The following is a 23,258-nucleotide window of genomic DNA, read 5'->3' on the forward strand; positions in this document are numbered from 1 at the left end:
TTTATTTATTTGACAGAGAGAGATCACAAGTAGGCAGAGAGACAGGCAGAGGGGGAGAGAGAAGGAGGCTCTCTGCTGAGCAGAGAGCCAGGTGCGGGTCTCGATCCCAGGACCCTGAGATCCTGACCTGAGCCAAAGGCAAAGGCTTAACCCACTGAGCCACCCAGGTGTCCTTTCTCTAATTTTTTTTTTTCTGTATTTATGTCTATCTATATTCATCATACCTTTTTATCTTGAATATTGCCTCTATGCTAATTCTTTTCTTTCACATTCAGTCTTGGCTGTCTGTAATTTCATTAGCCCTTTAAAGGGCCAGTGTTTGCTTCAGTGACCTGCTCAGTCCTTTGTTTCATTACAATTTCATTCATGCGTTCTTTTGAATCCATATGATTTGCTTACTTCTATTTATGTATTGGTTTAGTATTTTCTGATTTCTTAAGTCGAATGCTTAGTTTGTATGTTTTTCTTCCTGGTTTTTGTATGTGCCTATATGTACACATAGTTCTACGTTTGGAATCTGTGTGCGTATGCGTGTGTATTTTCATTCTGTGCTATATACAGATGTGAGGCAGTCTTTCTGTTATTGGGTTTCTAGTATTACCACTTGGTAGTCAAAGACTGAGGCATCTGTGAAACATATTTTTGAATCTTTGTGATGTGACTTACATGTCTACATGAGCAGGCCAAGTCCAGATATAAAGCCAGCATGAATTTTTGTAGTATTAGTTAATCCTTACAATTGAAAATTCAGTTAACCCCTACAGTTCAGAAACCCTACAATTTTAGTCTGTCCTTGCATTGGAGAGACAACACAGCACAATGGTTAATAACTCAGATTTCAGAGTAAGTCCAGAACTTTCACTTGCTAACTGTGTGACCTTGGACAGGTCATTTAAGCTCTAAATTATCTGTAAAACGAGGATGTTGATAGTAATTACAGGGCTGTTGTAAGGCTTAAATTAGTTACTTATACACAAAAATCCCTTTTAATAATCGAAATCTTTACAATAATCTTGACATTCAATTAACTTTTATAAATTTTAACTATGATGTTTCTATTTGACATCCAGAGCACCTTTTTTTTTTTAAATTTAGTTCAGCTATGTGCTAAAATTTCTATCCAGCATTCTCCGTGAACATTGTAGAAGTGGTGTATCTCCTTACGTAGTAGTTCTAGTGGCCATGTAGCCAAAATTCCTCTACCAACATTCATCCTTCCAGAAGAGTAGACATTACTCCTTCCACTGCTAACACTCCCTTGCATTTTCTGTGGTGTTTCTAATTGCATTTGTGTGTTTATACAAATACACTGAATTTACACCATCTTGGACAAAAGCCCGACTTATTTTAGATGACAGTCAGGGGCTTGCTAAAGAATAAGATTTTCCTGAAATGTAGAAAGTGCAGAAGTCTGGGGAAAAAGTACTTAAGAAAAACAGGAGAGCAAGAAGAAAGATACATGGGATTAATTTGAACTCACACTTTACTGAAGAAAAAGAAAAAAAGAGCTCCACCTATAATGTTGGCCAAGTAATAAATTAGAAAACTTCTTCTAGATCATTCTGTAGGTCTAGGGTCTGATAAGTATATAAGTGAGGAGCTGACCAATTTATAGTTCTTGTCTCTGGACAGGTACTGCCTCCCGTCACCCTATTGCTAAGGTCAAGTCATGGCCAGTTATGTTCCCCCAGGAAATACACACACCCCGTGAGTCATAAAGCTGGAAAATCCAGCTTACGTCTTCCACCTGATTTCCATTCAGCCACCATTTTAACGGAAATCCTATTCTCTGCTAGAGGATGTAAAAGACAGTTCATTTGTTTTCTTTTTTATTGTAATACAAAAGGTCACATGAGCATGCTTTGGTCAAGGTACTTTCCGAAGTTGGTCAAGACGGGCTGCGCTGCCTGCGATGGCCTGAAGGAGAGAAAAAGAGCAGAATCAAGACAACAATCCCTGAAAGACCTCAGTCTGTCTCTTCTCATGGCTCCATTCCCTTCCTCTTCTGGGTGGCTCTTGCCACTTCCTTTGGCTTCTAGTTGTGACTATTGTCGTCTACTCACCCGAAAGTACTCCAGGTGATCTTTGCGAAATCTCTGTTACTAGATTATGTCATTTCTTTTTTTCTTTTTTAAAGATTTTATTTATTTGATAGAGAGATCACAAGGAGGCAGACAGGCAGGCAGAGAGAGAGGGGGGAGGCAGGCTCCCTGCTGAGGAGAGAGGCTGGTGCGAGGCCCGATCCTAGGACCCTGAGATCATGACCTGAGCCGAAGGCAGAGGCTTAACCCACTGAGCCACCCAGGCCCCTGATTATGTCATTTCCGTATATAAGAGCACTTGAAACACCCTCTCTGTCTCACTCGGGATAAAACATTTGAAACCTTTACCACATGACCACCAAGGTCCACGTGAACAGGCTTCCCACCACTTTTCTGAATTTGCCTCTCCCATTTCCATTGATCTCATTCTCCCCCAGGTTGCTGCCTCTTGACACTTCTTTAGACATGTGAGGCCCGTTTCTGCCTCAGGGTGTTTATACTTGCTGTTTCCTGAGGTGGGACACTTTTCCCTCAACAGGTACCCCAAGGTCCCCCCCCACCACCACAGCCTGTCCATTCCTTGTTCTGACTATATCGTTTTATCACTTGAAGGAAATTCTGCCTAAATAATCTTATCTGTAGCCCGACAGCATCCTCCCTCTGGGGCTCTTTAACCTCCTCCATTTCTCTTAGCTCTTCTCCCTCTCAATGCAGAATCTGTTTCCTGTGTGGTTAGAGTCTGGCCCCCCTCGCTCGAGCGCACGTCTCAGAGCAAGGACTCCACTTGCTTTGTTGCCTGGTATATTGCCAGCATCTGGATCAGAACCTGGAACGTAGTCGGTGCCGGATATATACGAGTCCCATAAACAAGCCAGTTCCTCCATGTAGTTCTCTTGCACTCATTAGGCCTTAGCAGCTGTTACACTGAAGTATCTGGGCAACTGCGCTGGGACCGTGTCAGAAACCCAGGGCGGGAGATGGCAGGGGCACACACTGAACCACTGAGATCAACCTCATGATAAAACAGAATTTAAGTGATGTTTCTGAGAGGCAGACTCATAATTGCTTATAATGATATAAAGCAGCTGTGAGTAAGTGAAATAATTTGGGGTCTAACTTGGGGTCTAAATTTGGGGTCTAATTTGATATACCCATTCTAAAATATTTTGACCAAAACTAATAATAACAACAATACTACTACGTGTGGCGGTGGGTGCTCAGGGGGTTCATGCAGAGCATGTGCAGTTGTGAGAGCACAGTCTGAGGGTGAGATCCGCTCCGTGGGAGTGGTACGGAACCGGAGTCTGCCTCCACACGGGGTAGCTTTTGTAGCATCTGGCAGCGGTCGCTCAGAGCGGCGACGTGACACGTGTGCACTCAGAGGACCAAAGTCCTGCTCTCTCCCTGCTCCTGTGTTTCCCATGTTCTCAGGATCTGAGGCAATGTGTGGAAACTCGGTATGTGGGAGGGGTGGGCAAGGGAGGGAATGAGAGAGATGAATGCAAGTCAGTGGAAACATGAGGACATTTCTATTTTAATAATTGCTACGCTGTGTCCTGCACAGTTCATTACTTCCTGACTTGGTTTTGTTCAACTAACCCAACGGCTCGATTGTGGAGGTGGAGGTAGGATTCAGATGCACAGAAGTAGAGTAAAAACAGCAACTAACCACCAAACTACATCAACCAGGAACACTAATGGAACCAACTAAGCTGTCAACCGCCACTTGGTCCTTGGACCTCACCACCAATATGACTTTCCCACTTACTGCACCTGCCAACAGCTCTCGGCACTTACCGTTTTCAGTTGCCAGGGAAGAGATAGAAAGGTCTTGTCAGAGAACTTCGTTCAATGGTGGGCATCTGGGCTTTGACATCTGGTTTTTCAAATGATTGTTGTACCTAAAAACAAAAAGAGAGGCTAGATGATGCCTCTTACGAATTCTCAGGAAAAATTTTTCACCATGAGCCAGAAAATTCTGGGAATTCAGGGTGCTCCTAGGGTTGATGCTGCCAGCCCCATGGACACTCAGACTCTTTGCCAGTGCTGCCCTACCTCTTGAAAGTGATACCTGGTGTCAGAATATGTCCTTTTTCTCAAACACTTTATGTCTAATCCAAGCCCTTACAAACTCTATTTCCTGTTTTCTGTTTGTGATCTGACAATTAGTTTTCCCCTGGGGTCGCTTCATGAGAACTGGATCTTGAGAATTCTCTACTTTCTATGTCTACCAGGGTTAACTCCTCAATTTAGTGAGACTCAAATCCCAGGATTTTGTTAAGTCCAGAACACTGAGTAACTTTCATATCCCTGCCACCAGGCTGACTTAAAGTCTTTTGCCACAGGCTGATCAATGAGATCCTGCTGAACCTAGATCGATTATTTCTAGTCTTTCCTGGAAATGCCCTTCCAAGTGCAATGTCCAAATCCTACTCATCCAAACGACTTAGCTTGCTAAGTTCCTATTTAGAGACCCCAACTCATGTCATGCTGCTGACTTCTCCAATTTACTTGTGGTATTGCCTTCTTCTTCCAGAAGAGTGTAACTGTTCTCTATGTTTTTGATTGAAAACACAACCACAGTTTTCCATGTTCTTAATAGCAATCCCTTGTTCCTTAAAAAAGGGGAGAACATCTATTTATTTATTCAAGCATTTTTTCATTCAATGGATATTAATTCCTATGTGCCTGAATGTCGCATTTAGCAAATTCCCGCTTTCGTAAATTCACATTTGAGTGAGTAAATACAGATTTTTAAAAAAATGAGCCTATAAATACATATACTAAGTGCATGGAGGGAAGAGCCACGGAGGAAAGTAAACAGGGAAAGGGGGCCACTAAGGAGTGTCCAGAGCCGGGGAAGCAGCATCAGGCCCCCTTCTGGACCACCCCCTTCGCATGTCCTCAGACTTTTCTTTACAGATTCCATCACAATCCATAACCACACATTTGTTTGCTGGCCTACTTGTTCAGTGACCGTGTGTCTCACAAACGACGTACCTGCTACAGAACCTTAAGGTCACACGTGTCTCCTTCACCCCTTTGTCACCAGGAGAGAGCCCACAAATATGCCAGCCAGTTCATATTTATTTATAAAGTAAACAATGAAAATTAATGCAAATACCTCCCACTCTTTGAAACTTAAGAACTTATACCCCATGACATACAAACTTATATGTTATATTATTTCTTTTATATTTTGATCTCTTGCTATAGTGCACTGACATTTTTCTTTTTCTTTTTCCTCAATCAGGTTTTAAACACCTAGATGACAGGAACCAGGTCCCACTCCACTTGTGTTTGCCTGACCAGTTCCGACATTGTCACCTGGCAAAGGCTTCCTGAACAGACAAATGACTAGAAGAGGAAAGACAAGCTTACCTTCTGAAATACTTCTATTAGGTGATTACACCAAGAGTATTTCTGGAAGCATGTGATGAGTTGTGCAATGAAGAGAGATCCCTTTGTGACGTGTCTCCAGGATACGTTATCTATGAAGAGAGGAGGTGGTAAGCCTTGGGCTGGGGCCTTCACTCTTACTTCGCTTACAGTTTTTCTAAAGTATAGCTTGGTAGTTATCTCGGTGTCTTTAGGAGAAGGAGCTATAACCCTACGTTAACTCATTTTTTACAGACAGGAAGCAAATAGACAAATAAAAAGCTAGCAGAGGTTGAACTAGCAGGGCAGCCCATCAGAACTGCAAAAGATGACCCAGTAATCCTATCGTATTGTTAGGACTGACTGACTTTTAACTCTGTGCCCTCTGTTATCCACTTGGCTTCCAAAAGAGGTCTGAGAGATCATTGGAATTATCCCAGTTTACAGAGGAAAAGCTAGAAGCTCAGAAGGATTCAAGACTGTCACCACATTTACACAGGTGGCCATTTATAGACTAATTACTGTGCTGTCTTTCATAGTGTCATCAACAAAATAGGTGAACAGACCGAAAAAAAACTTTTGGAGGGGTTGGATACGTTCATGGCATGGATTGTGGTGATAGCTTCACAGATATATTCTTATCTCCAAGCTCATAAAGTCCTAGCAGATGTCAGTCATATTTCTATAAAGTGGTTTAAAAAGACTGAAAATAAAAATTTACAACTTAGAAACACCCAAATGTAAGGTTTCTTCAGATGATTACATAGAGGTCAAGAACTAAACACTGCTCTACTGTTAGTACATCAAATACGCCCCAAGGTATCACTTTCTACTTGTTTTAAAGGGGGCATCTATGGGGCGCCTGGGTGGCTCAGTGGGTTAAAGCCTCTGCCTTCGGCTCAGGTCATGATCCCAGGGTCCTGGGATGGATCCCTGCATCGGGCTCTCTGCTCAGCAGGGAGCCTGCTTCCTCCTCTCTCTCTCTCTGCCTGCCTCTCTGCCAACTTGTGATCTCTGTCTGTTAAATAAATAAATCTTTAAGGAAAAAAAAGCGGGGGGGTCATCCACACTGGGCTGGAAGGCTTGCATGATCCTCTGAGAAAGGGCAGCCAGTCCCAGGATCCAGAAAAACTCTCCTCAAACTGTTAAATGGATTTAGTAGAAAAAGGAATCAGTCATTTGTTTTAAGGTGATATATGGGAAAGGAGGTTCCTTGCATTAGGTTGTTTTAATGTTTGGTGTACCTTTGACTCGAAAGCACAACCCTTATAATAAAAGTACGATCTTAGAAAGTAAAGGGAAAAAACAGAATCTTCGTCTCCATAGAACAGATGAGACAAGATTTAAACAATATCGACAACACATAAAATTTGCCTCGGATCATTGCTGTGCGGAGCCTGTTTTGATTTTCTAGAATCGTTCAGGGGGCCCACAAATCCCTGTGTGCCCTGGAAAGACACATACGTGGGGTTGAGGAGCAGAAAGCAACGAAGTCCTTTTCCACGTGGACCCTGTGGATGGCGTCACTCTCCAGGAGCAGAGGTTGATGGGAAAAGCTGTCGGCGGAGGCTGCTTTTGAGTCACTGACCCACGCTTCCCCAAGATTTTCTGTGGAGACATCAAATTTCTGCACACTGTGTGCCTCTCAGGATGACTAGAGCAATTGCCCACAACTTTGTTGCTAAGCAGTTATTCCAACCAGTTAGACACACGCACACGCGTGCACACACACACACACACACACAGCGCTCTGCCCTTCTCTAGGGTCCTTCAGCAATGTGCCAGTGAGCGCTGACAGCATCGCAAAACTGGAAGGGCCCGTTTGTGAGGAAGACAGCAGAAGTTAAAGCCTTATTTGCCTAATTTCAGAGAGCGTGGTTACATTTTTTAAGCTAAGTTATGTTTGTTTCCTTTTCCCCCAAAACACTGCTCCACAAAGCAAAAGGACAGTTGGAAGTCAGGAGAAAATTTTTTTGTTTTTTGGGTTTTTGTTGTTGTTGTTGTTCCCGCACCTTCCCACTCATTTCCCTTCCAATATGCCTGAGGAAAAAAGACGCTGCTAGTACATGCTATGCTCACTTTCAAAGGAAATTCTTCTCAAGCCAGAGATTGTCAAAATGTAAAACGTTAACAAGGAAAGCCCTCATTAAGATCATTTTGTTCCAGGATTTGAATATTTGTGTTTAACTTCTATTTAGGAATGCTAGTGGTCTTCTTGAGTTGAACAGAAATGTGTCCACTGATGGGACAGATGCTCCTGATGTTAGCCCCCTAGGGCAAGTTTCCTGCTAATTCAGTCTAGTTTGTTTGTCCCGAATGGGGTCTAAGATCGTCTCCTCTAGAAGCAAAGCACACATCACTGTTCTCAGCAGACACCGGCATGACCTCTGGGGTTTCCCTCTTAGAACTCACCACCTCTGCAGGCCTGGATGATGATGACCTTGGGTTTGTCCCTGAGGTTGTGGCAGTTGATGTTGTTGAAGATCTGGAAGACGGTGTCATAAGGCAGCACATCCTGATTTTCCGGGCTGAACGCCGTCCCGCAGATTCCGCTCAGGATGCCGTGAGACATGAGCACCAGGAACGTGCTGTCCGAGGACTTGTGCTCTGGGCGGGAGGCGAAGGCCCGCAGCTCTGACTCCATACCCTGGAAAAAACCACCAGATCTTACTTTGCTAGGAGAAGCATTTCAGTTGGTCTCACCTCCTGCTTATCACAAGCAGCAGCGTAAGAATCATCCAGAACGCCCCACTCACTACGCCTCCAGGCACTGCTTGCTCCAGGATGGGTTTTCTTTCTAAAATGGAGCAGTGGGTAGAACTTTCCAGTCCTGATGGTGATACATAAACTGTCCTCTTCATACATTTTATGGTCACTTTTTGTCAACTACATACTTTTTCCTTTCCGTCTCTCAGTACTTGATAGGAGTCTTGTGTCATAAATGCGTCCTCCCAGTACCCTTGTAAAACCGTTCCCTTCTATGCTTAGAATAAAATCAAACCTCTGATGTACAAATACTCCTCTCTCACCGTGCCTCGCCTCCCCCAGGTTCCAGCTGCCCTGGTGTTTCTGTACGGCTCCTGTGTGGCTTCCCCTCCGATCCAGAACACAGGTCACCCCCAGCTATCCAGGGCATGCGGTTCCCAGACTCATGGGTCCGCTTCCGTATTAGCTCCCTGAAGAGCCCATCTAACATCAGGTTTGCTGGGATCCCCACTCACTAGTTTGCTGCCATGTTTCCTTGTTCTTTTTTCTCTTTACTTACTTTTAACTTTCTTTTCACTCTTCCAGGGATGTACCAAATCTGTGACACATTCTGTTTTGCTTTCGGTACGATCATCCCACACCAAGCAAGCCCAGAGCACTGGAGCTGGGAGCTGCCCGTCTCATTCACAGACCTGTGCCCAGTGCCAGGAAGAGACCCTGGGACCCAGCTGGGACTGGGCACGTAATGGTGAGTACACTGCCATGACACTAACATCACACTCGGATTTCCTGGGACTGTTGGGACGGACTCCTAATCATCCCGCTTTGGAACTGAGGATTGTCTAGATACACATGCCAGCCACTTTGCCCAGTTATGGAACTGACGATATTAGAGCTCAAGAAAGACATGTTTCTTACTTCCATGTCTTTAACACACACACACACACACACACACACACATAAGGATGTCAAGGTGTTTGCCTAACATGCTGAAGCTAACATGTTCGTAGTAGGATGTGCGTTGAATATACACTTAGGGGCGGGTGAGGGGCCCCGACCTCAGCAGTGAGTTTCTGTTTCACGTCCACACTGTAGCCGAGGCCTTCCAGCAGATTCTTCATCCCTGCAATGTCAGTTTCGGCCCCATTCCTGGGCGGAAGATGATCGAACTCTATATTGCATATGATGAGAGCCAGCCGAGTACGATCATTTCTCTCCATTATTGGGTAGATCTGCAGGAAACAGACATACGGTGAGTCTGACTTACCTCAGGCTCCTTTGAAACCCTCATCTGCTGGTCACTGTTACTGCGCTAAGGGCTCCTTGAGCTGCCCAGTCCTCTATCCTGTACCAGAAGACCCTGCTCTCCTATCTCTTTGTAATGGATTGAGTTGGCAGTAGTAAGAAGTGCAGACGGGAGCTAAGTTATCTTTTAAGAGCCCACAGCAGGACCCAGTAAAGAGCTGGGATGGTTCCTTAAGAATCTTCAGGAGACTAGAAGACTTCCTACCCTCTCCTCTCTCTTCTCTACCTAGTCAAGTCTGTCTTCACATTCAAGATTCAGATACAATTCTGTAGAAGCCAGGAGACGCTTGCCACTGGCTCCAGCTAGAAATGAATACATGAGTGGTCTTTCTTCCTCGGTAACATTATTATTTGGGTACTTTTTTTTTTTCTTAAAAACACATCAACATACAATGCTATGCAGATTTTAACTATATTTTAGAAAATGCTTCATGTCTAGGCTTTTCAACTAGAATGCAAACAACCATTACTCAGCCATATTCTCTCATAAATACTTCGCTTCGGTAATGACAGCTAAAGTTGTCCTAAATCACAAATAGATTCGAGAACAAATAAATGAACAAGATGAGACATCTGCATTCTGTCGTGGGGTTGAAAGAGAATCGGAGTCTGTGTGAGGTCCACATGATTTCCTCCTTGCTCCGAGCATCTAAGGATAAGATTGCCACTCTCCTCATTCCCAACTCTGCCATCAGTGTTTTAGGAAATTGTGTGGTGGGAACAGTTGTTTCTCTCTTATTCTCAATGTCGTGGACCCAGCACAGCACCTCTGCAGCCTCTTTTTTAGAGAGTTTCATGAATTCTTCATGAGGACAAAGCTTGAGTGTATTGGGAGGTTCTTCTGGTTCACATGGCCCCAAAAGCTGCACGGTGTCCTCAAAAGCTGCAGGATATAGCATGAATCATCAATTAGGATATCTGCCTTTGGGACCCAATTTTCACTTAAGAATACTGACAGAGGAGGGAGATGATGGGAAGATCTTTCAGCGCGTAGGGGTTATAATTATGTCCAACTTCTAGTGTAAGGAGGTGTATTTTGAGTAGGAAAGAACAGGATGATTTAGTAGAGGAAGCAGATCCCCCTGAAAATGCAAGTGTAGGTTTCTGAGAATTCTGAGGAAAATACTTTCATAATTTGGGATCAGATTTAGCCTTTCTATATTCAGCAAAAACAGTTTGATTTTTCCAGTGGTCTTACTCTGGGGTTCTCATTTGTCCATGTGGAGCTTCTATGGTCTCTGAGCAAGAACTGCCTGAGTTAAGATTTACTGGAGTGCTGTCCCTTAGAAATGAGACTGAGCCACATGTGCCATTCAAAATTTTGTCATGTCCATGGTCAGAAACAAAAAAGAAACCAGTGAAATTAATTAATAGGGTATTTAATTAATAGGATGCAAAATCACATCCTCTCAGCATGTGTTACTTGGTCATGGCTCCGGCCCAGAGTCACTGGGTGTGGCTGGCAGCTCTGCTCTAAGAGAGAGTGCCTTCCTGAGTCCACTCCCAGCTCACGTGGCACAGACAGACACCCACACACGCATGGAGCGGAATCTCCAACTGTGTGCACTTGTGACCTTCGTGGAGGAGACAGGCTGCGGTGGCTCCTCACCCAGCTGCGAGGTCAGTGACTTAAAGGAGAAACTCTAGTAACCAGCCCTACGTTCCAGGGTTGACCAGATGGTTGTCTGTCAGTGACCCTAACATACTCTGGGTGTCCTTGCCCCCAACATGTGAACCAACCAGCACAGTTTTCGACCTGTGTTTTTCCAATGTGAGAAAATCCCTCCTACCATGTGGAGAAGTTTGTCTCTGACTCATCCTGACCTAATTCCTAGAGAAATGTAGGACTGTCAGACCCTGCGTGGCCTCCCTTAACTGAGACTGTGCAAGAAGCCGGGAAAGTCCTGAGCCCACCCTTGGAGGAATGAGGAAGAGCTCTTCATAGACAGAACTGAGCAGTTTGCCAAGAGCTAATGTAACAAGGTGTTTGTCCATTAAAGGAATAAATTTTCATGCTCAGTGACACAAGCCAACCAAGAAGTCTTTTACTTAAACGACAAAAGCAATGTTATCTTGTATAAAATTTTCAGTTTTCACATTTTACACTTTTTTCTTATTTCATTCATTCGTTTCCATTAGTTTTTAAATCACATTCTTGTGATAAATGTCTTTCTACACTGAATGATAAAAACCCAACCTCTGTAGATGTAGCAGATTGTAAGTTCTTAAGGAAGCTAGATGTTCTGAACATTTCTTAAACAGAGACATGTACACTCCCTTTGTATTCCAGAAGATTCCACCAATGCAAGGTCGTCCAAGGTCCTGGGCTAGTCTCTGGTCAGAGGGTACGTTTTCCCAGCAGAAGTCACCTCTGTTTCCAGGATTGGTGAACATCCTAATTAATAAGCATCAGTTCCTAATGACCATGTTGTATCTGGGTACAGGTACTGCGTTTGCAGATAAAATTGGGGATTAGATAGGATTTCTATCTCATATTTAGTTAACATGAAAATGAGTCCCTCGGTTACAACATAATAAGTGCTATAGTGCAGCCTGCTGCCCAAAGGGGGTTCCATTCGCCTGGAGGCACACAAAAAGAAATGAGAGAATTCGGAGTTCATATAAAAATTTTAACTTTCTTCTCAATTACTTAATGAAATGCTCAAGAAACCCCTTAAAGTGATACAAAAAGGAAGAAACTGATGCAACGTAAGACAAAGCCATCTCTCTTGGCCAGTTGGCGTCCAAATAGCTATTCCTCAGTCTAACGGTGCCTGTTGCATCGTATGTACATATATGAGTTTGTTAAATGAAATGAATCAGAATGATATCCATGTCCAGGAGGCCCAGCCAAGGTCTTTCTGTACGTCAGTAGCCCAGCTCACCCAGCTCCCCAGGCTTCGGGTGCCACCTCAGACTCTGCCGATAGCCTGAACTTTTCAGTTTGGTGTTCATGGTGATTCCTGGGGGCCTCAGATTATTCGAAGCTCCTATGACTTCAGTTTCAATTCCCATTTGCTGAGTGATCTCGGATTTTTTTTTTTTTTTTCAAAATTGTCTCCATTCCATCCCCGATTTAAGAGGAAATGATAAGCCTGCATGTATTAATGAGAACAGAGCCGAGGTCATCATATTGGAGCTCTGTCTGACCAGCACATGTGTCCTGGTGGGCACCCCTTCCCCATGAGGGACTAGTTGAAAAAGCGTATTTGGTACAGTGAGAAAGCTAGAGTTTTCTATTGCCTTTAGTTTATTATTATTTATTATTATAGTTATTATTATTGATCAACTCTGAGATGTCAGGGCTAGGGTTTGAACTTAACCTCCGTGGCGGATCAAGTGTGCCGCTGGTGAACTTGGCTTAGAGGCTATTTAGGTTCTAGTAATATTTATAATTCAATCTAGGTCAGAAATCTTCAAGAGTTTTAATAGATTGGGCACTTGTCAGCTGTTCTCCTGATCATGTTCTTGTGACACACGGGAATGAGTAAGCACTAAAAAGATCTAAACATTAGAAGTGAAATAATACTTGTGAGAACTAATATTTCCTGGGTGCCTGTTCGTTATGTGTTGTGTTCATCCTGTGTTTCTTCCCGGCCTCCTGTGTGGTCTGCACTCTGCTGAGAGCTACTCTTCCCTTGTGAAGAAAACACTTGTGCTCTAGACAGAGAGACTTGCTGGATTATCATTCTGTCCACCGAGATAGAAAGGGTTAGAAGCAGAACAGATCTGATGGGGGAAATCAAGGGTTTAACTCTGTAGACGTTAAGTTTGTGAAGTCAATGGAGTCTTTGGCTGGAAACGTTGGTTGTGCAGCTAGAGCTAAGTGTGTCTGGAGCTCAGAGGAGAGTTCTGGATGAGGGCTACTGTCTTCAGAGTTGTCCGCCATGATGTCCCTCGCCTGTGAAAAAGTTACCAGAATTGTCACTATGTCACAGATGCTGAGACTGATGCCCAGTGAGATGAAGAAGCTGGAATGAAATCATGGAGTGTCTACAGGGGCAGAATCTGGGTTCACGTGCAGATATCCTTTAGTCCCCAGAGTCCACAATCTGCTCTTCTATAAGTAACAGAAGCACAGGGACCTAACTTGCTAGCTAACTGGGAAGTGGGTCCCCTCCCACAAAAGGCAAGGTGGCCTCTCAAAGGATGATGACCAGTTTAGTAAAAATTATATGTTAGTAATGGAAAGATGGCGGGATTATGGAGGACCCTGGAGGGGCCTTGGAGTTAAGTAGAATCTGGAAAATTTGAGACACCCATCATTAAGTGATTTCAGTTTACCTTTTACACTGGTGGAATATTTGCCCATATTAATGAAAGATTGGACAAGGGCTTGACCTGCCTCCTGCCATTTCTGTCGCACAGATTTCAGAAAGACCCGAGGCTTGTCTTCAGGTTTAGCATATAAAATTGTTTTTCTTTTCTGCTTCCTCCAATTTCAGAACATCTTTTTCCAACAAGCCATGCAAAACACCAGTAATGAGTTCTTTGCCCACAGTGTCCAAAATCTTAAATGGGTTTTTGTTGTGTTTGTCTTCTGTCAGAAATACAAACACTCTTTCAACGATAGGCACAGCTTAAAGAGTTTTGCCCTGTCTCTAGAAAGTTCTGCATGATGGGAAATACCCCTGCAAAGGCTTTCTAACTGTTTCGCCATCTGCCCCATGAAGTACATTTTCTTTCATTATCTCCATTGAGTTCTCTGGACCCATCAAATTCACACTGGGCCATGTTTTAATGATTCATCCCCACTGAAGATTTCTGGGAGGAGCTTCTCATCTTTCTTCTATGACACTGGGCCTAATACTAACTTCCTGGCCATCTGCTGCTTTCATATTTCTCGTTCTCACAGTGATGACGATCCTTTTGTAATATATGCTCCAAGGAAAGGCCATATTATTGCCTAAAACTGTACATTTTTTCCACTAGATGCTAGGATCTTTTCTTTCTTTTATATTGAATCTCCTTGGTAAAAGTACAACGTCTTTGAATCCTTATCTCTGTACCCACATCTCATTCCCACATCTTTGTGCTTAAAATACTTATAAACACATAGATGCTTGCTGAATGTATAAATTAATGAATAAATGAATGAATGTGTCTAGAGTTCTAATATTTTAAGATCTTATCTCAATAAGAATTCTTAATTAAAAGGTCATCTGATGACTAATCTTTCAGTAAGGTAGATTAACTTAACACCAGGTTAACTTACTACTGTTTGGGATCATATTAGCTGATACGGTTGTGTGTCATGTCATTTCCATCCCTAAATTTTTGACGAGCTTTAATCTGATGGTAGAAATCCTTAAATACCTATTCTTTGTTCTTCATGTATTTTTATGGGATCAGTAAAAGCAGGAACATTGTTTGTCTTATTCATTCCTCTATAAACAGTCCATAGAGCAAGATATATAACACAGTTGATGTATGTCAGATCTTTTTCTCATGACCTAGCCCACTAGCAATTTTGATGAAATTATGCAGTGAAATACTATTTTAACAAACATTTATTGCATGCATACTGAGTCAACTACGGTGATGCGATCTTATCTACAAATAAATCAGATGTGTCTAATTTTCTCATAAAGTTTAAAGTCCAGTGCAAGAAAAGGATAGATTTAATTCTTTAATGACAAGACAAACATAGTAAGAGTTATAGCTGAAGAACCATAGGCCACTGTGAGAACTGGGATTCTGAAATATAGTAGCAGAAATCAAAGTGGAGGGCGGAATCTAGAGTTGAGAGAGGAATCTGTAAGCTTGGCCACCACTGGAATGTTGGAAGTAAAGAAGAAGAAAACCCACGCTATTTCAGGTTTCTGGTCTGAATAGCTGGATGATAGTGGTGCCATTAACTAGGACAGGGGAAGCGGAAGGGGAAGCAAGGCAGGGGAAGGACGACAAGCTCAGCTCCCGCAGGGAACCATGAGTGCCTGTGTTCAGTAGGTACTAGAGAGTCAAGTGTGGGGTTCCAGCGGGTAGTCAGGTTTGGTATGCATTTAGATTTGGGCATATGAACGTGGTAGTAAACTACAGGGTTGGCTTCTACTAAAGCAGGGATTAAGAAGAGAGAAAGGCCTGGGATCAATCCATGAGAGTAACCCATCACCCTCTCACCCTGGTGTCATCCCATGAACCTAGAATTAATGTCAGGAAAGATGAGGTTCAGAAAATGTTCTTGCTTGGAAAATACCATTACCTGGTGCAGGAAGAGTTGCTACTCCAGAGTCTGTGTTAAGCTGACTTCCAGATGGCGGACCTGAGGAAAGATTCAGAACACAGAAATGGTGGCTTATCGTCTCTGGAGAATCTTGCCTGATGTGTTAGACCCTCCCTAGTGAACCCACCTTCTGCAGGCCTGCCTCCTAGAACCACACCTGTCACTGAGATACCAGAACTTTCTCCCGGATGCAGAACAAAGGAGTGTCTGCAAGTGACTCTCCCATTTCTGCTTTCTAAGATGAAGGGGTATTGAGACAGCATCCGAGGGAGAATCAAGAGATCTCTTAATTCTCCTGTCTCAAGATGGCTCCTGGGGTGACCACTGCTGCCTGACACGGGCATGCCATGTTGAGGGTCTAACTCAGAGCTGGCCTGGACTTGGGAGAGAAAACGAAAAAGAACAGGTACGTGCCCATGGACACTCAGCTTTGCAAAGACTTATCGCAGCAGAAAATGAGAATGAGGTGACCCTTGGCCGACCCTCAGTTGGTGAAGTTTGTTTCCCAAGTGTCACTGAACAAGCCAGGATACTCATGCGAACTGTCTTCATAATCATCTGTGGGCTTCTGATCAGTACACTACTTCTCCCGCCCACCAAGGCCACCCTCTGGGGACGCACGTGCTGGGATCCCTGACCATCACCTCCGTAATCTGCATCCATCCTACTAGGTAGCAGAAGCCATAGCTGGAGGAGGAAAACAGTGGGAAGCTACAGTTACAGTGTTTGGAGGCATAAAATCACCAAACCTGTTCATCGATCCTCTTGGATCACTTTTATGATTGTCAATTTTAAGGACAAAAATTGAGTTTAAATTTGTTGAAGGTCTTATGAGAATCTCAGTATGACAGCACCCACCCGAGAAGCTTACTCCAGAAACTTTCAGAATTGGCATAAGCTAGCACATGAGAAATGCCTCCCAATCTTCATTTTGTAGTACTTATGGAAGACAGGATTTCCATAGACAAAATATGGTCCATTTCCCTCCTCTGAATGGAGGGGAGTCGAAGTGTCAAGGAGAAGGCAGCACACTACAGTTTCTCCCATCCTTCCCCTCGAGACTGGAGTCAATTAAGCATCAGTGAATGCCAGAACATTCTCTGGAGGAGGCCTTCTTACGGCAACAGGAAGAAGGTCTTCTTAAATCAAGAACTTTATTTTAGAAAGATCTCTCCCATTAAAGTGCATCCAAATATTCTATCTCATTGTCACAGCCTGTGGACCTACAACAGTTGGCGGATGGATGAGGGAGAGATGAAGCCATGTCGAACCTGACAAGGGAGGCATCATGTGATGACTAGAGAGGTGGACCCTGGGCTGCAGTGTCCTGGTGGGTTGGACAAGCACCTCTAGAACTCTGCAGGGAGAGGAACGGGGGCAGGGTGAGCTCTCTGGCTGTTGTGAAAGTATTCTAGATCCTGACCATTTTTCACTGGTTGTCTTTAATTTGGGAGGATTTGTTAAGTGAACAAGTTACTGAAAGAAACATGAGAAACTCACCATCCATCCACGGATGTTTGCTATGTCACCTGGAAGGCAGAGCCCTCAACCAATCCCCAGGAAAAAGGGCTTCTCGTTTTCAAAGAACATCGCTTTCTAAATGGCATTAGCCAATGCTGAAGAGACCAGGGGCTGGACTCCACTGGAGTGTGGAGGGACTAAGTGACCACAGAAGGGGCCGTTCCCCTGGTCTCGGGCTCTTAGAAGGACTGGAGGTCAGGGGCTGGGCCTCACAGAACGTTCTGCAGCCCAGAGCCACATTAGTGGACACTCCTGCTCAGAGGAATATGTGAAGAGGTAACTGGAAGGAAGCGTCCACTTAAAACCCTTACTTTTCTGTAGGCCCTGAATTTATTCCCAGGGCTCCACCATCCCTAAGTATATTTTGTTGCTCTTGGAGAGCCAGATTTTGGAGAGATGTTAGAAAAAGTATCCGAGTCTTTATGTGAGATGACTACGAAAGTTCCCAGGTAGCCCCGGACTTTAACAAGAGAGAGAGACAGAAAGAGAGAGAGAGAGAGACTGAGTCGGTGCTTCGCCAGGGTGACTGGAGAATCAAGTACGAAGCTTCTCAGACCGGCTCATGAAGTCCCACAAAGGAGCTGTGGCACACTCAGAACGGGAGAAGAGCTTCAGTCAGAAGAAGGCTGTTGAGGTCAAAGGACCGGGAGCAAAAAGGAAGCAGAACACTTGCGGTCCAGCCCCGATACAGAAATGGGGCCCTGCAGCCAGGAAACGGGAAGTTGTCTGCAAACTAACCTGAGCGAGAAAGAAATCAAACGTTGGGCACAAGGACACCGGCCCTCTGTGCCCTGACCCTTACCTGAGAGCTTCAGCTTCTCTGCGAGGAAAGAATCCTCTGCGCAAATAAAAGCAATAAGAATCTGGCAGGCCTGTGGCCCTTTCCGAATGATGGAGTCGATCAGAGCCCGGGCCTTGTCCGTCGTGGTAGCGTTTTCGCATCGCACTCTCTCCATCTCCTCCTGGTTTAGCACTTTTTGGTCTAAGAGCTCATCCAGCAAGCTGCTGAGGGTCCCGGGGCTCACTGAGCTGACAAACAGCCTCCGTCTGTCCTTCAGGATCTTGTCTACACGAAGCACAAGGATTCCTCAAGTCATGAAAACAGTCTCATTCCCCTCATGCCAGCTCCAAGGAGTAGCCTGCTTCAGATTCGATTGGAAAGATGTCCCTCCCCCCCCAAGCCCTGAAGACCCCCGTGTCTCTCACTGCCCCCTTAGCACTGACCCTGGTCACTCACTGAGCAGTCTGAGGACAGAGGTCCTCTCCGGCCACTCGCCGCTGAAAACCTGGACTGGCCCCCACGTGCCCCACCTGCCTCAGCTCCACACAAGAAAATAATGAAGTTAGAGGCACCTGGGGGGCTCAGTCATGAAGCCTCTGCCTTCTGCTCAGGTCAGGATCCTGGGATCGAGCCCCGCATCGGGCTCCCTGCTCGGCGGGAAGCCTGCTTCTCCCTCTCCCACTCCCCCTGCTTGTGTTCCCTCTCTCACTCTGTCTCTCTTTAAGAAATAAATAAAATCTTAAAAAAAAAAAAAAAAGGTAAGTGATGTCCTATTTCCTTTCCTGGGCCACTTCTATACCCTCTATCACCCCAGAGCCTTTGACATTCAGCTGGGAACACAGAGCAGATCCAGGATACCAGCGGAGTCCCCCGGTTCCCTCCTGGTCCTGGCCTTGCCTTTCTTCAGGCTGTAGGGAGTCTCCGGGCCCTCCTTTTGCCCTCCCGCCTGCCCCCCAGCGACCCCCACCCCATGTTGTGCCCACTGGAACAGTCCCAGAGACCTAAAGACCAGCAGCGCCCCTGTTCCCCCAGACAGGCCCTTTCAGCCAGCGGGACACTCACCAGCCATGGCTCTTCTCTCTCAGCCTCAATGCGCATCTGAAACTGAAAGCTTACCCACCTTCCCTTTGAGCAGGGTGTGGGCGCTCGTTGAGAAATGCCCAGGGCTCCCGCACAGACATCCTGTTTTGTTTCCCGCCCTCCTCCGCCCCCACGAAAAACAGTTCCCAGAAACTCAGCCTGCATGGACATGGAGGAGAGTATCTTTGGGGGAATTTCTTTCCTGGCACTCTGATGAGGTCAGAGAAGGAGGGGAGCGGGGCTGGGAGAAGAACTGAAAAGTGCACTTGGAGTTCCACTCACAGTGCTGTCTCTCCCTTGCCTTTGGAAGGAGGTTGTGTGATCTGAGAGTCACTCCTCCTCTGGCAGCTTAGTCCATGCAGGCTGTTAGCACGAAATACCATAGAGGGATGCTTCTGAAGGACAGGGATTGATTTCTCAGGGCTCTGGAGGCTGGAAGTGCGCTCTCAGGGGCCAGCCAGGCCAGCGGGGCCGTGTGTGCACCATGCTCCGGGTCACAGGCTGCTGGCCGTTCGCCCACCCCGTCCTCACTTTGCAGAAAAGGCAAAGGGTCTGTCTGGAGCCTCTCTTGTTAGGGCTCTGCCTTCAGGACCTCATCGGCTTCCAAAGACCCCAGCTCCTCCTACCATCACCTTGGGCATCAGGTTTGCGGCACACGGATTCTGGGGGGCAGCACGGACTTCCATTCTGAAGTGTTTGGAGAAGCTGGACGCCTGTGTCCTGTGCCCCAACCTGCAGATTTGGGCGACATTCCTGCAGAGCCCTGTTGCTTTTAGGAGTGGAAGCTATTGGCTCCAGAATTAGAGTTTTATTTCCTATTGCCCTCCCATGGCAGATGGCTCTGTTTTTAGGGACACCACAGAGACCACACTTCAAGCTCTGGACTCGGAACATCTGACAGAGCAGTTTAAATATCCATTCCTTCTAGTGCCTTATTATCGTGAAAGAATAAGTACCCAGACTTATTAAAACATCTTCTGTGTGTATGTGTGTGGGTGCGTGTCTGTGTGCACATGTGTGAAATATGAAAATTAAATAGTCATAGCGGTGGTACTGTTGTTCTAAAACTCTTGTATAATTAAAAACAAACTTGCCTTTTGACGTGAGTCACTAGCTTAGCTCCTGCATTCCAGACAAAGTGTTAGGTTTCTATTAATTAGAATAAAATTCACTGTGCAGATTCTAATCTGAGCTTTTTCTCAGCGCACTTCGATTTCACTTTACTTCTTATCACACGCACTTGGGGGTGCAGGGAAGGTTCCAGGAAAGGAAGCAGGAATGGCAGGTTCTTTGCTTCCCTGTCACTTTTTTTTTTTAATTAAAAAAAAAAAGACAGTTTTCTTTTTCTTCTTTTTCTTTTTCTTTTTTTTTTTTTAAAAGATTGTATTTATATTTATTTGACAGAGAGAGAGATAGTGAGAGAGGGAACACAAGCAGGGGCAGTGGGAGCGGGAGAAGCAGGCTCCCCGCTGAGCGGAGAGCCCAATGTGGGACTTGATCCCAGGACCCTGGGATCATGACCTGAGCCGAAGGCAGATGCTTAATGACTGAGACATCCAGGCACCCCTTCCCTGCCACTTTTATATGTATTTACTTTTGAAATGCCTTAAAGATTTTACATGAGGGTCTCTGCCCTAGCTGGTGATACACACCATAGAGAGGAAGCCCAGCAGGATGACATCCTGCCCTGGAGATATCGAAATGAAAGCATGGGTCCCTGAAGCCAAGCAGAGAGCCACTCCGTAGCAAGGACCATGTGCAGAAGAACCAGTACCTTAGGACTCCAGTTCTATAAAGTTGTAGAGTAGGAAAACCTTACATTCCGTGTTGGGAATCCCATCACTAACTGCCCAAGGAGGAGGCAAGGGAAACTGAGCGTCCGGGGCAGGAGGGCACCTTACGAGGGGACGGAAATGTTCTGCACCCCGACGACATTATAGTTAGAACACGTGTTCGTGTACCATTAAGAGGGATATATTCTGTTTTAGGTAAATTATGATCAGGAAAATTATGATTTAGGTAAATGATCACATTGAATTTTAAACACTAAAATCAGGGCTTATAAAGATAGTCTGCATCGGAACTGATTTTCTTCCCTTTTTTCTGGATGCGCTCAAGCCACCACAAATGGTCAAAGCAGTAAAAGGAAGAGCATCCGTTAGTGACTGAACCAGAGCCGCCCACAGGTAGATGGGGGTGTAGACAGAGATAAGTTATAGAGATGATCAGTGTATCTACTAAGATACATACCTAGCTAATAGCCTTACATGGAGATGCTCACCCTAAAAGAAATTAGCGTTGTGTCTGATTGTTAGTGGTGTTTAAATGGAACGTAACAGTCAGCAATCCTCACGTCACAATGGCCTAGGGTAGACTAGGGTGCAACACTACCATTTCTGATAGTGGGAAGCTTGCACATAGAGGGCAGAGGAGCCCTAGGCTTGTATCCCCGCCCTGACACTTTCAACACTTAGAAAGCCACTTCCCTCCCAGTTATCTGCCATGTATTCCTCTTCATATCTTCAGAGCCGTTGGGACATGATGACTAATGCATCTTAGAGCTCTCACTGAATGTAAAATACTGGTTTTTTTCTAAGCCTAAAGTCTCTCCTCTTCTGCATCCTATGATTATGGAAATTGAGACCCAACAGCGGTGGGGTTAACTTGCATTCTTTAGCTGTAGATCTTGGAAAGTTACCATCTTGAGCTTCTGTTTTCTACCTGTATGAGGCGGGAGAGCTCGTAATCATTCCTACTTTCCAGGATAGAGTGGCATGAATACACCTCAGGGCCCAGTGCTTCCCATCCCTCAGTAGCCCTGAGCTATATCCCAGAACGAAGGGCATGTCAAAATACACTTCTTTGTAAAATGCTTCCAATTTTTTTTTTTTTTAATCTCATGGCCTTGGCAACTATGTGCAGTAAGTAGACAGGATCCATAAGCATGGATTCCATTTTATGAATGAGAAGACGCAGGTAAGCTGCGGGTTTGGGGACTCCATGAACGCAGGCCATGGAACTTGAGTGAGAAGACAGGTCTCCCCACCTTTCAGGCCCTGCTCAGGGGGCCGTGGAGGGTGCCCAGCCACTGCTCTGGGCAGTGGGAGGACCATCTCCACACTTACTGCTGGGAAATGGAAGATAATTTGAGGAGATGAAGTGTTAGCCTCGAGAAGGACTAGAATGACAACAAATGAGAGTGTAGATAAAGTGCTGTGAGCTGTCAGGAGAGAGACCATTATATATGGCCTGGAGCAAGTAGGGACACCCGCAGAGCCTGCCAGGACATTCCTGCAGCCCCAGGGGGAAGATTTGGGGATTGTTAATAGAGGAGGCAGAAGATGATGAATGTGAGGGATTTCTGTGTTCTAGGTACTGAAATAGGTGCTTTCCCCCACTCAGAAATGCTGGAAAATTATTACTAGTAGCTCAGTTTTAAAGATCAAAACACTCAGGCCCAGGGTGGACAAGTGTCTTTCTCAGGAGCCGAGTGCTTGAGTACATGGTGTCATTGATCGCTTTACTCTGAAGTCTCTGACCTATCGCGATCTGTCTGCCATCTGTCATCTACAAAAGGTAGAGAACAACCCAACCAGGAGAATCATAGAAACAAAATGCTGAGGCCAGAATCCTAGGAAGGAGGGAAAAACAAAGTTGCTTGAATCAAAGATTGTTTGGGATCAGAGGGAGGTACGTTTTGAGAGGTAGATTAGGTCTAGAGTGGGATGATTTACAACCAGGCAGCCTCAGTGAGGAATTCAAAATGGAAACAAAGGTGACAGGCAATGGGGAGCCAACGTGGGTTCTTGAGTGGAAGAGTTATAAGAGCATGCCTCCCAAGTAGCTATCTGACATGGAGTCTTTAACAAAAACGGGGCCCTGGGATACCTACCCACACACCTTATCTGGTTGCACTTCTTAGAGACTATGTTGTTTTTGTAAAGTTTCACAGGCGGGGTAGACATAACACCAGGCAAGGTGAGCGCAAGGCAGGATTTATTAAAGGCACTCTCCGGTGAAGTTTCAGGGCTCAGGAGAAGGGGAGCCAGGAAAGTTGTGCCGGGAGGAGATGGGCACTCTCGGGGGAGGTTCCTCAACTCCGGAAAGGGGAGTAGAGGAAGTCGCACTGGGAGGGAGTTGGTGGGGGTCTTTTATCAGGCCAAGGTAGGGCATGGGCTCACATCCATATTTGGTGATCGGAAGGTATGGGGTGGTCTGTGAT

The 23,258-nt window shown here is 45.2% G+C and overlaps 1 protein-coding gene across 4 annotated transcripts; it reads right to left on the reverse strand.

Annotated features, from left to right (window-relative positions):
* Positions 1-1,816: 1,816 nt before the first annotated feature.
* Positions 1,817-19,163, reverse strand: LOC101686692 (caspase-1). 4 transcript variants are annotated; one of them, XR_006605951.1, is made up of 10 exons: positions 19,019-19,163; positions 17,978-18,241; positions 15,634-15,693; positions 10,199-10,314; positions 9,185-9,358; positions 7,833-8,067; positions 6,885-7,054; positions 5,424-5,533; positions 3,840-3,943; positions 1,817-1,917 (listed from the first exon to the last, which is right to left on the reverse strand). XR_006605951.1 is itself a non-coding variant. In XM_004764446.3 (10 exons), the coding sequence occupies exons 1-9, from the start codon at positions 19,023-19,025 to the stop codon at positions 3,845-3,847; spliced, it is 1,209 nt and encodes a 402-aa protein (XP_004764503.1). In that variant the 5' UTR covers positions 19,026-19,163; the 3' UTR covers positions 1,817-1,917; positions 3,840-3,844. The 4 variants fall into 4 exon arrangements, 3 of the variants coding, with proteins under 3 accessions (XP_004764503.1, XP_012917873.1, XP_012917872.1); XM_004764446.3 differs by having other exon boundaries at positions 6,885-7,028; XM_013062419.2 differs by lacking the exons at positions 1,817-1,917; positions 3,840-3,943; positions 5,424-5,533; ... (1 more) ...; positions 7,833-8,067; positions 10,199-10,314 and having other exon boundaries at positions 9,192-9,358.
* Positions 19,164-23,258: the final 4,095 nt, after the last annotated feature.

This window comes from Mustela putorius, unplaced genomic scaffold (genome assembly GCF_011764305.1).
Source record: "Mustela putorius furo isolate JIRA1106 unplaced genomic scaffold, ASM1176430v1.1 tig00000198_pilon_pilon_pilon, whole genome shotgun sequence".
Taxonomy (NCBI): Eukaryota; Metazoa; Chordata; class Mammalia; order Carnivora; family Mustelidae; genus Mustela; species Mustela putorius.